Here is a 16179-nt window from a genome sequence, read left to right as displayed (position 1 = left end):
ATCAAGCTCTCTTTTCTCCTTCTTTCCTTCCTTCCCGTGTTGTAGGATCTACTAAAGGTATTAGATGGAAAACGAGGGTTATAGACGTCCGTTGGTTTAGACGATTCAGGGGGCCAGCAGCATTTATATATAAGAGAGATAGGATCGCTTCATAGGGGAATACATGGAGCAGAGTCCGTCTCTATTATTTTCCCAGTGCCGATCTATAAAAACAAAAAAAGAAACGGTCGACCATCCCCCCTCGTTCGTATCAATTAGACAATCTTATATAACGTCCGGCTCTCACGCAATCAAAGTTGACACGGCCGCCAACCCAATTGCCTTTGGTGATTTGTCATTAAAACCAAAAACCGCCGTTGAACTATCAAACCAAATGTGGATGGACTTGATTTTTGTAATTAAAATCTCGACATATGCAAATGAGGTGATGAAAAAATAAAATACAAAACCCGCATGACTTGGTGGTGGGGGATCTATCAGAGTTGTGTCATCACTTCCCGCCTGTGTTCAGCAGAGCCGTGATGTGACGCAATACACGACTATGCGACGAGACGACCGGTCTATTATCAAACGACGTCATCATTGTCGTTTGATTTGACGAAATCGAAATGCACAAAATTCAGTCGAATACAGGAATTCCGATCTAGACATTCCTATACAGTGTACAACTTTGTATAACTCGTTGTTGTAACCGCAATGCGGGTTTTTTTGTGTGAAATCTGATTGTTTACATTTCAATTCCCCTTTTTCCTTTTTCCTTTTATATTCTCCCATGCTCCTTATAGAGAGAGAGGAGGAGAGGTGCATGGGGTTTGTATATCATTGGACCAAGTTTATATACCGACGCTAATCAATACGCAGCGTCTCGGCTCCTGGGCTGGCGCGTCTCTATAGAACTCGGCTCCTAGCTGCTCCTAGCTGCTCCTGCTCTGCTGGAGGATTATTCCACTCCCTTATGTGGCCGCCACACGACGTGATGGGGTGGGGGTAGAGTTCCCTTTTTTTCTTTCCCTTTCCTTCTTTTACTCCGATCCTTTATCTTTTTTATATATTCGCCCAAGGCTCCCCCCCCCTCTCTATCCGACCCCGAGCGAAAATCCATACAACATCTCCACCCATTGAAGGAAAAGAAAAAATAAGGAGAAACTACGCACAAGATCCTGGGGGGATCCTGGGCTAAAGCCTGGAGCATTCCGCCTCCGTGCGACAAATCCCTTGCACCAATAAAAATGGGAAGGTCCGCCCCGGCCATATACGAAATAGAGAGACGACGTCTACGTACATATCTAACGTGTATAACAACGTCGACTATAACAACAACCCAAGCCCCAGCAACTCTCTTAAGTTCGCCGGGAGAGGATTCGGTGGTAAACCGAACGACAAAAAAGGAAAAAATAAGTCTATAACAAAATAGGGGGAAAAAGAAAAAGAAAAAGGTTATGGCAACATCCATTACAGCGACTAAACAACAACCATATTTCTATCTCTCTATCTAAGACGTGCGCACTCACAAACGAGAAGATTATCAAACAATCCTCCTTCTTTCCTACTTTTTTTCTTTTATTCCTTGACGTTTTCTCTTTATTTTTCTATTCCTTTCTAAATATTTTTGCATTATTTATTGATTATCTTTTGTTGAGTGTGTGTGGGGGGCTCTCTTTTTATTACATTTTCTCCTGGCACATATAGTGAATGACATCACGGAACACAAAAAAGAATTTTATCATCACAACGCCTTTTGTTTCGTGCTGAAATTACCGGGAATGATGTGCAAGAATTCTATTTTCTTTTGCTTTACCTTTTTAGAAATCGAACGAGTTTTATTTTATAAAAAATAATAAAAATAAAAAGCTTTTTTTTTATTTATTCATGATTTTGTTTGCGCGTGTGCCAAGTATATATAATAGACTCACCTTGATCGTTTTATCTCTGGCACACACGGATCTTCTTATTACATAATAAATTGAAAAAAAAAGTGAAAACTGTTTTTTGTGTAGGTGAAATATCTAATCAATAGACAACATTGTGCACGTAGGTTTCTCTTTATTGATGGATTCGATTCGGTTTTTTATTCACGAAGAAGAAGAAGTGGCTGGCTGGGTTTTTGGCTGATTTTATTTATTTCAGATCCAACAAAAGCACATCGATCCTCCTTTATATAAACAGAAGCTATGTGCTGGGCCTTTCACTTTTTCCCATTGGGAGATGAGAGAGTCAGAAATTCCAGGTAGACACACGCCCTGGCCGACAAGAGAAAACACTCTATTGCTATACATTTGTTATACTATTTTCTTTTGCAGTTCAGCCCCAGTTAATCATACATCAGTGCGATATACAGGAGAAGAGTACACTATAGATTATAATCAGACCGTGGCTCTTGAATGTTTCAAAGATTTGATTTAAGCCAGCCAGCAGGTGTAATTGGCACAGCAGTCCGAGACGGCGCTCGGTCCGAGATGAATAGCTCAGCACAGCAGTTGATACTGGGGAAAACTAATCCCAACAGTTTATAGTCTGAGAGACTCGTATGAAATTGGTCTACTGCTAGCTGGGCCCGGCTGCGGTGCTGTGTGTGTGCTAATCAAGTTAAGACTATTAGATCTTCTCCTGGTGGTGGTCAGCATATGCACACGGCGGTATATATCCAGTCCATCAAGGAATAAGAGGAGGAAAAACATAAAAGAGAATCCCAACGGCTAAATATTTATTTCTCTCTAGACCGACGTGTACGCCGGACGACGTATCACCTTTCATGTTGCCCAGCATACATTTCGTGTGTGTCTATATAAGATGCCGGCTGGCCGGCCTCTATATGTAATATAGAACAGACAGGGGGTCGCGTGGCTTTGCCAATCCAATTTCCGCCCGTCTTCTCTCCCCTTCGCTATATGTGCTGGGCGTTATGTGTGCAGTTGCAGCGAGTTGGACGAGCGACGACTTCATTCCTGGGCGCCCAGTTTCAATTAAATGTGTCTGTTATATGTATACCTTCTTCTTCGCTTCGACTGTTGGCTGCGCTGGCCATATAGAAAAGGAGACGGACCGTGAGCTCAACTTTATATGTTGCCCGTCTCTCCTTTTTCGGTGCTGCTGCATGGGACTCTCGCGTTTCAATTGACTCTCTACTGCTCCTGCTGGATATGTGACGGGTGGCTGGACGGAAAAGAGGTGCACATCTGTCGGCTCTCATCATCACGTCGTCCAGCAGCAGCGCAGCCAGTCACATACGCAAGTATAAAGAAAGTTGACTCTTCTTCTCTGTCCGTCCAGCATATTTATTTAGTAGGGGATAGAACATAGAAGGTAGCTATACAATCGATTGGATCGGTCGTGACAGGAGGCCAGCAGTCGAAAACTTGTTGGCCCGATATCTTTAGACAATATAGACACTTTTGTGTGTGTCTGTGTGTGTCGACGGACGCCATTTTAGGCGACAGGGGCGTCACCTTTAATTGTCCGTCTCTGCTGCTGATGCTGGGCGAAAGTCTATAGACAAGGAGAGCTGCTACATATAATATAAGATTGATCTTATTTATATATTAGAGAACGCCAGTCATATCCTCTGTATAGATCTACTCTACTGCGCTATGCTGCTGCTGGTGAGTGCACGGGAACGCCACTCGGCACGTATTGATCGGTTTGCTGTGCTGGGAAAAGGGAAGTGCTATGCAGTTGCTCCGTTCAACGGCTGATGTGCACAGCTTCGCCCAGCTCTTGTGTTGTACTACTAGACAACTTGGGAACATGTCTGGAAGATATGAATCATTGCTCTTATATATATTTATTCCTACTCTCTCTCTCTTGGCTGAAAGCAGAAATAGACGAGTTGCCAGCCCAGCAGAGTTACACTATAAGCAACTGGGCGTCTATATTCTGTATGGTATATACCTTTTTGCTGGGCTCCAGCCATTTTCAAATGGTTATGCATTTTCAAATAGATGATGATGATGATGTCTACTTATATGATTATATTAACTCTTGTACCATCTTGTAGGTATATATAGAGACTAGTAACGTTTATGTTGGCAACTGGGCCGGCCTGCGTGCGTCTGTTTATTCAACACACATGACTAAATTCACTCTCAAAGGCTATATAGCACAACTATAGAGTCCAGGTTGTTTGCTATAGTTTTCTGTGTAGGGGTGGACTGTATATTATTATTACCGCGAGGTGCAAAAACATAAACATAAACTATAGACCCAAAATAGGGGGGAAAATGTTCTTTCTTTCATTTCTTATTTTTAAACCAGAAAAAAGAGAAATATCGATCTGTTGGATCGACATGTATAATACAATTGACTTCACTTGAACTTGATGTCGTTGCAGACCGACTGGAATTCGGTGGTGGTTGCGGGCGGCTAGCAATCGATATCGATCCGTTTGCATAGCGGTAAAAAACTTCAAAATAGGAATAAAAGTAAAAAGGGGGGCCCAGTTGTATATTTCACATGTTTGTAGTATACTTAATCTATAAATATAACATCCTGGGCCCAGCAGATATATGTATAGACAACATTCCAACACACATATGCATCACAACAACATTGCGAGAGTCTTATTTTATTAGGATATTTCTAGCGCTTCTTTTTATTATCGCAAATCCCACCGGGGGCCCAATGTCCTCACGAAAGTAAATACAAATAATAAAAATACAAAAAGAGATAAGACATTTGAAATCATACGACGACGACATGATCAAATGACGATGGAATTTGGTGGCCTGATGTGACTAATCAATTTTGATGATAAGCCGGAACTATTTCTTTCATCTATTACAATCTATAGCATTGGGTAAATATGAAGTAGGCTACGGTACTGTATTTGCTAATCATTGAAACTCGTCTGTGCGTGTCAAAAGTGACGAGTTGATATTACACATTGGGTATATATATTGCGAGGCAGTCTCTCTCCTACGCACCGCATCACTCGGAAGTGGCTGGATGACGTCATTGGCCGTGGGAAATTTTAATAAGACCGGCGTCTGTATATACATTTACGTATTAAAGCGAATTGCATATCCGTCTGGCGGTTAGTTTAGATTATTACGTATAAAATAGGAGATAGAGACAGAGGAGGGTGACGGAGGATAATACAGCCATGATTCTTCATCTTGGTGAGTGCTTCTATCTCTCCCCCAATTTCTTTCTTTTCTATAGATCCATTTCGTTGATTGAACGCACCCAGGATTGACAGCAGCAGTGGCTCCCGGTGGAAATAAAAAACTGTTTTTTATTTATTTATTTATTTTAGAAATCCCATTTATAGTATATCTTTATCGTGAAATCTAATTCACAATTTTCTATCTCTTTGTTATATAGTTAGGAAAGCTCGGAGCGGTGTTGTTCATAATTCAGCCACTTGGTAATATTTTATTGAGGGGATCGAATCAAAAATGAATGGAATAAATCAAGGAGCAGCTACTACAGGCTGATATGCTGCCGTATTGATCCGCTTCTCTCTTTCCTGTTAGTCTATCCACCTATACCTGTGCATATAATAGCAGGAGGATATATTCCTGGCGATAATGAACGGATCTCTATCTCGTCTCTCTTCTTGTATTCATTAGCTCCTGGCCCCCTTTTTTGATCGTGTAAAAAAGGACCGGCGGCTATATACATGTGTGTGTAGTTGTATAGGCGTACAGCATCGATCGTGATTGGTCGTTCCATTCATTAACGGCGGATCTGTGTCTCTCGTTGGCGGCACACAGAGTCTTATCTCTAATCCCTAATGCTCTTTTCTCTTTCTCTCTATACACACTCAGCCTTATTATTTATGATGACGTAACACACATCATTATGAAAGAGAAATAGTGGCCAAACGGCAATGATTGACCGGCCGGCCGGCGGCAGTTATCATATTTTTCAGAGAAGATAAAAGCGCGTTCATTGTAGTCAATTGCCAACCGGGGAAAATCAAATCATAATAAACGAACTATATTATTATTGCCGGCCAAACAAATAACATTTATAATGAAAAACTTGCCAGTCCATCAGCTAATAATAAAATCAGAACAAAACAGGAAATGAGGCGTATGTCTCAAATGCCCTAAAAGCAGTTGACGGACCCACGACATTTGGCGTAACGGGCCAGCAATTTGCGGCGACGGGGATCGGCCGTCGTGCAGTTGCACGATCGACGGTAGGCCCGGTTGTCCAGCTGATAGGGATCGTCACGCAGGTCGTAATATTCCACAAACTTTTCCGAATCGTCAAACTGGCAGTAGAGACTATTTTCTTCATTATTCTTGCCCGTCTGCTGTTGTTGCTGGGCCGGCAAGGTGCGCAGGCAGACGTACGTGTTGTTGGCGGCATCTTGGCATTTGCAGCCGAAATCCTTCAGGCACAACTGTGGGCACCGGAAAAATATATTTTTTATTAGTGAATAATAGAATTGATATTGTATAGGCCCATTGAGGAAAAAGCCAAAAAGGAATATGTTGCCGACGGCATGGCCGGCAGCCATCGCCCAGATTTCTATGGACGGACATTTAATGAGACGATAGGTAATAGGGACCAGACGGGCCATTAACTTTCAGTCTCCGATCGATAATGGAGAGACCGTTACACACGTCTATATAAAAGACGTTGTTGGCTATTATGACGTAGACACAACATGACAATAGCAGATGAACCAAGTTTCGTAATAGTATACAACGCATCGATGCCCGCAGGCTCAGCAGCAGCAGCTCTTTTATCATTTGTTTATTATTCTAATAGGCTACATTTCTATATGTCCTATATAATATTATAGTAGATGTAATCATATAATAAAAATTTTACGGTTGTGTTGGGATCCTGTTGGCATTGGAGATCGACGTCGTCCAGGTCGGCCTCGCCGTGATATTCGATCAAGAAAAAGCGGCGACTCCGCCACGGATGAGCGGATGCTGGTGGCCGATCATCGATCCGGCAGACTCGATCCCACGGATCGCCAACTTCCGACACTTCCTATATACCAACACAAAAGCAATATACAAGTGTCTATTACCTAATATATTTAAAATGATTTATTAAACTTTTGAGTGGTTTGAACTTCAATTTTCTCACTTATTTCATATCATACAGGGTGGGTTTAGACAGGTTCACTTATTTCCTATTAGACCAAAGGACGGAGATGGATAGGAGACTGGCTTCCGGCCCACGTGTTTTCCCGCCATCTAATCTCGACCCAAAAAAATGTCGCAATATCCAGCAGCAGCAGCCGTTGATAATGAAATCTAGACGAGGTTGTTATTGTGCTGTGCTGTTTCGTATACTATACAGCCACTTATCGCTCGTCCCTTGTTACCAGCTCGGCTCTAATCGCAATTGACGGCGAGACATGTACACACCAAACCAATTTAGAATTAAAAGAAATTACAACAAAACAAAAAAGAAAAGAAAAGATAACTAAATAATCAAGATTTGATAACATAAATGTTGTCAAAAAAGAGTTTAGATGCTGGCTGTTATAATATAACAATTAGACGTGGGTGCTGAGATATAACTATCGTCAACAGCTGTTGAGAAATACTACTGCGCTAATTGTTTAACATGTCTCTAATACGTGTATAGTGTGGTTTTAATTACCCTAATTGGTGTGTGTGTGTGTGTCGTGTGTATACAGCTCTGTCCAACTTTGATTTGCAATTAAATTGTAATTTATCGTCACCGCAATAAAGCTAAATAGGAGAACAGAGATCTTATATACATGGCAGCTGCGATTCCTTATGGAAAATGACGTAACGCAATTCCATCCGCTAGCTCCTCCGCAAGATGGGCTTTAGATATCCTAAATCCAATTCCCTCCGGCAAACACATACACACAGCACACACACATGCGACTTCATTAAAGAAATATAGAAGAGAGACGGACAGCACAGCAGGACGGGAACGGGACGGATGTTTAGTTTAGCGCTGGATTCTAGATGCATTCAGGATCTCAGATTGTTTGTTCGACTCTCTAATGTCTGTCTGTCTGTCTGTGCACACATGCCAAAGTTATATAGAGGGGGAATCATCCGGATGCGGTTGGAAGTTTATCGGACGGACCGGTTTCCGCACCGTTTTGCTGTGGTGGCGGGCGGGAGGTTGGAAATGATTTTGGGTTGTTGGGGTTGTTCTCCTATTTTACCTCGGCTGGCGGATGTCGTAGGATCAGCGGCAGGAGTGAAAGGCCGTCCATGTCGGACGGGACGGGCAAGGCGGCCATGTCGAGAATAGTGGGCGCCAGATCGATGGAAACGACGGCCAACGAATCGATCTCCGTGTTGTCCTTGTTGTTGTTGTTGCTGTTCTTATTGAGGGTTTGATTGCCGGGGGCGATGACCAGCAGCGGCACGCGAACGTCCGTTTCGTAAGGTAATCGCTTGTCGACGGGCAGGGCGAACTGACCCAGGTGGTAGCCGTGATCCGACGTCACCACCAGCCACGTACGGTCCAGCTGGCCCTTCCGGCCCAGCAATTTCACGATTTTTCCGATCTGTAATGAATCGAAACCAAATTATATGTAATCGCATCATATTAAATGACTTGGAATAATCACAAATCAAATATTCAAATCTCTTCCATTTGTTAGAACTTTGATTTTTAGTTTTACAAAACAATTGGAGCGTCGTCTGCTGCTGGTGAATTGTTCATGTCGTTTGTAAAAGGATTTCGGTGTCAAGCTCTTAAAAAGGGCGGGGTCTTATTCCCAGGAGAACGGAATTAATTAATGATGCATGAACACAGCAGCAGTATAACAGACGAGATTTGATTTGAAGACATCAACTTGAGCGGAAATAGATTGAAATGAATTTTTAAAATATATATAATACCATTTGATCGACGGATAAGAGAGTCCTCCACCTCTGACGGAAGATGTGGTCCACTTGGTCGATGATTTCTTTGGGCAGAGGGCCCTGGGGGGCTTGACGGACTAGCCAGTGTTTGTCCAGGCCCGGATGGCGGTTGAAGCTGGGCCAGCGCGGGGCCCGTCGTCCGCTGAACTTGCGGGCAAATTGCGGGGCCGGCGTGAACGGCGAATGGCAAGCCGGCGGAGCGATGACGGCGAACAACGGCCGATTATTCCTCCCGTCTGTTCCACCTGATAAGGAGGTTCCATCGATGAAATCCAGCGCTTCCTTAGCCTTTTTTTAAATTCAAATATAAATCCGGAATAAATCAGAAATGGAATCTGAATATTTATTCAAGCAGCGCAGCTCATTTGGAAATAAATCGGCTCTCCTGATTCCGGAATCATTTGAGTCCATTGTCAAAGTCTCGACGGGCACAATAGGGTTTTATATTTTCTACTTTTTTAAATTCTTATTGTCAATTGTCATTCAAAAAAGGTTCCCGCCTCTTATAAATCTTTTTATCTGATGAGATTATTATTCAAAAAAAAGAAAAAAAGTCAAGAGCATCCGCATAATGTCTATAGGACCCGCAGAAACGGAATTTTTATTTATTTTCTACCCGAGCGCTATCGATTTTTTCGTGGGGGTTTTGGTAGTTCTGGCCTTATTAGAGTAGTAATCACCGCGCTCTTGATTGTTCCATAGCTTATATAATCTAGAAGATGATGAATCATAGCTCCGATTTTCTGATGTTTCTTATAATACCGAACAAGATCCCCCCAGCAGCATAGCAGACAACAACGAGAAGAAGAAAATCGTTTCAGCTCAGCGCTGTATGTGTGTAAGACGATTAAGGGCGGAAGTGGCGATGACTCTCCTTTATTATAAGCCGGAAATGATAAGAAGCAATCGTTTTATTACATATATACGTAGTAGGAGGGACGATGATATTGTCTCTTATTATTTAGTAGCCTACACTAAACTACTATATAGGCCCTGAGGACGTTTTTGATGGCCTTTGGTGGACAAGGTCCAACGTCCTTGTTTTGTCGGTCTTATTACAGTGCGTCTTAGTGTCTAGTTGGGTGGGGGGGTGATTGTTTTTTTTTCCCTATCTTATTGGATGGGCGTCGGCAATTGGCACTCATCTATATATATAAAAGGCCGCCGTGTCCAAGTTCCGGAAAAATATAGCTAACCAAAGGGATCGGGATGATGGCACGTGCCACTATCAAAATCCAAAAAAACAAAAACAAAAAGAAACCAAACGCGTTCAGGGCTCAGTCTCAATCAAAGGTTAAGCCCGTGAGAGAGAATCAATTACACTAATGCTCATCAGAAAAAAAAAAAAAAAATCCAAGGCCTTTTCTATTTTTTCTTTTCTGTAATATCAAAGTAGAGATCAAAGTTCTAAAAGTCTTATAAGTAGGAATAAACCCGCAAGAGTTTTGGCGGGATAAAGTTAGATAGACATTTCGCTCTTATTCCGCCTGGTGGAAGCCGTATCAAATAGTTTAGAGAGCCGGGAGATCTCCATCATCCTGTGGATGAAAGCACAGATTTCCCATCTAGAGTGACACACTACTTATTATCTATCTATCACTTTCATTATAAATAGCTAAGACGCGTTATTTCGGACGCAATTAACGACACAATTTCTAAGATAATAACTGGTCGGGTGGGGATGGTTGCCATGCCATTGTGTCATCAAAGCGGAAACATACCAAAACGTCGGTCAGGTAGTCCAGGTGATAGTCGTCGCCGTGGTCACGGGCCTGCCCGTCCACCGATAGGGTGTAGTTGTAGTAACGAGAGTTGCCAACCAATCCCACTGAATTAAATCATAAATAATACAAATTGATTAGTCTATTTTTCCTCCTTTTGGTTTTAAATCAAAGCAAATTGACTTATTTACCCCAACGGTCGTAGCCAGGGGGCACATGTTCAACGCCACCGGTTTCGTTCTTCCCATACTAAGAAAAAGATATAAAATATAAAAAGTAAAGTCAAGTAAAGAAAGATATTATTTTACATATTTCAGAAGCAACCCGAGTCCACTAAAAACAATTAATCACAATAATTCTTAAATTTTTTAAAAATTTATAATTTCAAAAAAAGAGAAAAAAAACTGGTTCGTATTTTTTTGGAGACCGAACACGATACGTCGCCAGAGAGCTTAAAGGAGAGCAAGGTAACGATTTCAAAAAAGAACTCTGAGGGACACTTGAATTGAAATTCGACCCCTTTCAAAAAAATAAGAAACATGAAAAAAAAGGAATTTAAAGGTTTCAGATTGCACCTGACGCATTTGGCGTCACTTTGTCATTGTTTCCCACCACACAGACGAATATATTATTATCCTATAACGCCACACACATTCCCAGCCGCGGTACATATATTCCGCCAGCAGAGAACAATGGCCAAAAAACAAATAAAATCTGGACAAATTTCAATTTTAAATTTTTTTAAAAAGAAATGTTTTCTATTACCTGGTTGAGGTATTTGCCGCCGTAAAAAGTCGCGTACCCGTTGGCCTGCAAATACGTGGCCATCGTCTTGCGCTCCGGTCCATTTTGCCATTGGCGACTGCCGCAGTTTCCCGACGCCGTGTTATTGATGACCCTGGTATTTATACACGTACACACGTGTACACACATAGAAATTGAATTCAAAATGCTTTGGGACCGCTCGATTGATTTTCAGCTGTGACACACACAACATCAAACGCCCCATTGATTCGATCTCGTCGTCTATCTAGATTCCAATCATATCAAATGTTGAATAAGTGAATCACCGGTGATTGTGAACGTATTTGCCCGTCAAAATGGACGAGCGGCTCGGACAGCAGACGGGGGTCGAGACAAACTTGAAATGTCGCCAGTCATATAATATAATACAAAAGAAAAAATAAGAAATACAAAAACAAATTCGATCGATTTTTACGACGACTGCACGATATATATGCAACCCCCCACCCTTAGACCGGGAGAGTTTGGATACTCACGGCGTTGGTGAAGGTGGCGCCGTGCTGGGCGACGAGTCGGCGGGTGATGGCCATGGGCTCCTATATATATATTCCACATTGAAAATGACAGTCAATATATACAGAAATAACAGTCAGACAGAAAAACCCAGCCAAGACGGTCAGAGCTGGGGCTTATATGACTGATGCTAGCGTGCGACTCTAATATAATAGCATTAGTGGACATGCAATCCGGTCAAACGACATAATACCTTCTTACTCTCTCTCTCGATATAGTAGTAGCTGCCCCCCCCCTCTCCATGTACAATAAAATAATACGTAATAGAGTATAGTAGCGAGGGGGGGAATCGACTTACCAGGCCTCCTAATACTACATCTAGATCGTCTATTAGAATAACTATGATGTTGGGCTGGAGAAGTTTACAATCGGAGATGGACAACCACAGGAAAATAATAATAATGACGAGCGCCACTTTGTCATTCATTTCTGGGAATTTTAAGCGCAAAATAATAATTAAAAAATAAAATGTTTAGTGAATGGCGATGAGACGTAACTCAATCAGGCCATATTGTTGACTGGAAGAAGAAAAAGGAGATACTCTTGTGCGCTATGCGTCTACTGTTTTGGGAGTTGTTCAAGGCTATTGAATGAATCATTGATGTTGGGGGTGGATTTCTTTTCCAGAATAGCAAATGAAGCGATAAATGAGAGAAAACTTGGAAATTCGGAAAAATGTCACTTTAGTGCCATCTAGCGGATTTAAGATGAAACTCGAAATTGACGTTTTGCAAAAATTAGTAAAAACGCAAATTTTACCAAGTGAGTTATCAAAAATAAAGTAAAAATTTCAATAAAGAATTTAAAAGACATTAGTTTTACCACTTCTAAAATAAAAAATTCAAAAATTAAAAGTTAAAATAGACTGGTGGCAGTCGTGCAAATTACTTTTGTATACAATGGCGGCACCCACGATCTCAAGACTCGGTAAGTTTAAAAATTACACCACAAGTAATATGAAAACTATCGATAACAAGATTTCTATCCATTTTGTTTCTAGCTGTTGGGCTGAAAACAATAGGACAGAATGGAACACGTAGTATTTCAACCAGTTACTGCTGCTTGGTGGAAGAAGATTGGAGATATAAGTAATCGAGATAGTGGGATGAATAAAAATATTGTTTTTATAGATTCTTGTACTTTATAGGAATGGTATGCCGAGAAACTCGAATGCGTACGGTCCTCTGACAGACGGACGTGACTTTACTTTTGTTGATGGAAGACCAACCCCAGTTAATTCTGGTCAGCGAAGACGTCTGGAACAGAATAAGCTGCATGCTGTGGGTGACTTATTAAATTTCAGTTTGAATGAACAATCTCATAATACTTATTTCTTCCATAGGATAAAATTATTCAAATTGTAAAAGAAATGAATTTTGCTGTTGAACGCAACAGAGGACTGAAACAATTGAAGGAAGAAAAACGAAGAGAGATCTTGGATTCCAAATTGAAACCTAAAGGTCACTTGCTGCTTTCTAAAGACAAATGAAGATTGAAAACATTTACTAGTAAAATATAATTCATGCCTAAAATACAAAAGTTGCTAAAAAATTCACCAATTTCCTGATAGGCATATTATTTGCCAAATGACCTTCCACCCTTTGTTATTCATTCTCATCCCCAACTCATCCCTCCCACTTAGAACGGTCCAACGACGACGATTTTTAACCTACGTTCAGTCTTCGGGGCTTTTTAGTTTTTCCCCATGGATATTGGCACCGTTTCTTTTTAGGAAACGATTTTTCGTGATTACTTAAGGGTGGTATAAAGTTCCAAGAACCATACTACACATTTGAAAAGGTGTTGAATAGAACGTTGCAACTGCATTTTAGTTGTACGGTTAGGCTACTTGTGTATTATTGGTTATAGCAAATACGAAGAAACAGATTCGGCTTGTACTAGAAAAACATTGAGTTATTAACTGCTAAATAAGCAAAATCCAGAAGTTTGTAGTTGCTATTTGAGTTGGCTTATTTTTTCTGTTCCCGAAGTTCTCATCATTCAAGTTAAAAAAAAAAAAAGACATTTTAATTTTTTGTTAGTCAACATATTTTTGTTAGTTATAACTTATAATGGTATTCGTTATTCTATTTCAATTTATTAATTTGAATTTCCAATCAGAGGGAAAACAACTTCTTCACTAGAACGGATCACATATCATTGTTAAAATCTTTCATCACACAATGGGGGGATTAAATAAAAAACGGACAAAAAAAAAACCATATTCTTCATTTTCTCGACATGTCCTCTTACAACTGTACTGAGAAATAAAAAAACAAACCTATTATCGAGAAAAAGATTATGAGACAACTAGATGGTAAATAGTTCTCAAGGTGAAGTGAGGCTATTGGGGAAAACGCAGGCGATGAATTTCCGAGGAGCGATATCACCTCACTATAGTAGTGAGAAAATAAAAAAATATAGTAAAGAATTCGAAAACGTATCTATGGCGTAAACATCGACAGCCTCGCGTTTTGCTTTTATCCACTCCTTTCTAGAGAGAAACGATGCAAAGACGTATCCGTGCAGCCAGTTCATTCCATTTTTACTGTTCATCTGTGATGGTGTTGTAACCAAATAAATCCGAATTTTGATTTTAGTAAATTGTCGCAATAGATCATCGCTGAGTCGTCACAGTTCGTTATTTGAATCCTTAAATAAAAGTAATTTTTCTTTTCGAAAAGTTTATGAATTTTTTTGTCTTAAATCAGTTAACAAACCGGGATGTTTATTTGTTTGTATAGGGTTGTGACGTTGTGGCCTAGACCAAGCTGGACGGGGTCGCGTTGGACGAGAGGCGAAAAATCTCCCAACGGGGTAGGCATATGGGTGGAAAAAACCCGACCCGGATAACGGCCCGGGTTATAAAGTCGGGTCAGGCAAATTTTTGTGTAACTTTTTACATCAATGTTAATAATATATGTATGATTTTTCTTCCACAGCATTTCACCGTGGAGACCATTTCTGTCACATTCGTTCAACACCACACCCACGTTCAACTTTTGCGAAATTTCCATAAATCGATTGATTACCGCATTACCGCACCACATACACATACTTTGTAAAATTTGCTTTTTAAAAATGGTGCTGAATGTGAACTTTAACAATAATAAATGATTGTTAAAGTTCACAATTTAGAAACTCGATTTTAACTAGCAACATTTTACAGAATATGATACCGGTATGTGAGAAGTTATTTCAGATTGTGGCGTTTTCAGAACACAGCAAAGATATTGGTGAAAGAAATTTTAAAAGTTGTTGGAAATCGGCGCTCTTGTAGGATAAACAAAAGAGAAATAAGGGTGCTGTTTTTACGGTTGGATAGTGGCGTCCAGTGCTGTTGTAGTGCGTGATGAGTTGATCAGAGGCGTTGAACGGTCTGAAGATTGATGGCTCGCAAATGCTGCAATTCTCATTGAAAGTCGGTTCTGGCGATATTTCACCGGATTTTGTTCGATTTTCTCCATAAGAAAAAACCCTTGATGGTTTCTCCCTCCAGCAACACGAAGGCGACGAGAGGACCTCCGATGGTGTCTCCTTGGTGGAAGCTCTGATAGCTGAGAGTGATTTCCCCAATTAGTGGAGTCAAGATATGAAAAAAGGGGGGTTATCGGGAACAAATTGCAACACGAAATGTTTTTCATGAGCTTTGTTATTACTCTAATTTTATATTTGTTTTAAAAAACCTTCCCAGAAATATTAATTTTTGCTATAAAAAAAATAGAAAACAAAATGTAAAAATTTGAAAATGTATTAGAATTGTGATAAAAAATAAAAATAATTTATTTTTGACAGCTAATAGATGTTCCCCGTCTTTTTATCGATCATAGTTCCCATTTTTAATGTTCTAGCTTTAACGGTGTTTTAGTAATTAAATATACTGTGAGGGACTATGCCTAAAATTTTATGAAATCACCAAAAGGTGTTTACAAGGGACCTTATGGCGGATAGTCCCTCCGTAAACTCATTATATCTAGTCATGTAGTTGTCCTAAAATTTTGATCTTTTGTACACAATTAGTTAAGATATCAATTTTTCTAAATTTAAAAGTCGTTTTGAAAAATATTTAATAGCTCTTTAGTTATTTATTGAGAAAGTTCGCAGAAAAAAAATTATTTGCCGCTATGGTTCATAAAAAAGCCGCCGCATACAGGTGGCGTTTCATTTCGTTTCACGTTTCGTAAAAACGCCATCTGTATGCGGCGGCATTTTTATGAACCAGAGCGGAAAAAAAATGTTTTCTGCGAACTTTAACAATGAATTACTTAAGCGCTATTGAATATTTTTCAAAATGACTTTTAAATTTAGAAAAATTG

The 16179-nt window shown here is 40.3% G+C and overlaps 2 protein-coding genes and 1 long non-coding RNA gene across 3 annotated transcripts; 2 read left to right on the top strand and 1 right to left on the bottom strand.

Annotated features, from left to right (window-relative positions):
- Positions 1–5921: 5921 nt before the first annotated feature.
- Positions 5922–12616, bottom strand: LOC124199341 (N-acetylglucosamine-6-sulfatase-like). Its single transcript, XM_046595151.1, has 10 exons — positions 12162–12616; positions 11827–11886; positions 11617–11687; positions 11312–11444; positions 10738–10795; positions 10547–10653; positions 8802–9113; positions 8117–8464; positions 6784–6951; positions 5922–6349 (listed from the first exon to the last, which is right to left on the bottom strand). The coding sequence occupies exons 1-10, from the start codon at positions 12288–12290 to the stop codon at positions 6050–6052; spliced, it is 1686 nt and encodes a 561-aa protein (XP_046451107.1). The 5' UTR covers positions 12291–12616; the 3' UTR covers positions 5922–6049.
- A 46-nt stretch (positions 12617–12662) lies between these two features.
- LOC124199342 (39S ribosomal protein L52, mitochondrial-like) lies at positions 12663–13649 on the top strand. Its single transcript, XM_046595152.1, has 4 exons — positions 12663–12790; positions 12864–12951; positions 13011–13143; positions 13206–13649. Exons 1-4 carry the CDS (start codon positions 12763–12765, stop codon positions 13350–13352), a joined length of 396 nt encoding a protein of 131 aa, XP_046451108.1. The 5' UTR covers positions 12663–12762; the 3' UTR covers positions 13353–13649.
- Positions 13650–13868: 219 nt separating this feature from the next.
- LOC124199343 lies at positions 13869–15495 on the top strand. Its single transcript, XR_006876791.1, has 3 exons — positions 13869–14526; positions 14608–14737; positions 14806–15495. It is a non-coding gene; the product is annotated as an uncharacterized LOC124199343 (long non-coding RNA).
- The last annotated feature ends 684 nt before the right edge of the window (positions 15496–16179 follow it).

This window comes from Daphnia pulex, chromosome 8 (assembly GCF_021134715.1).
Source record: "Daphnia pulex isolate KAP4 chromosome 8, ASM2113471v1".
Lineage (NCBI taxonomy): Eukaryota > Metazoa > Arthropoda > Branchiopoda > Diplostraca > Daphniidae > Daphnia > Daphnia pulex.
This window is presented reverse-complemented; position numbering and strand designations above follow the sequence as displayed.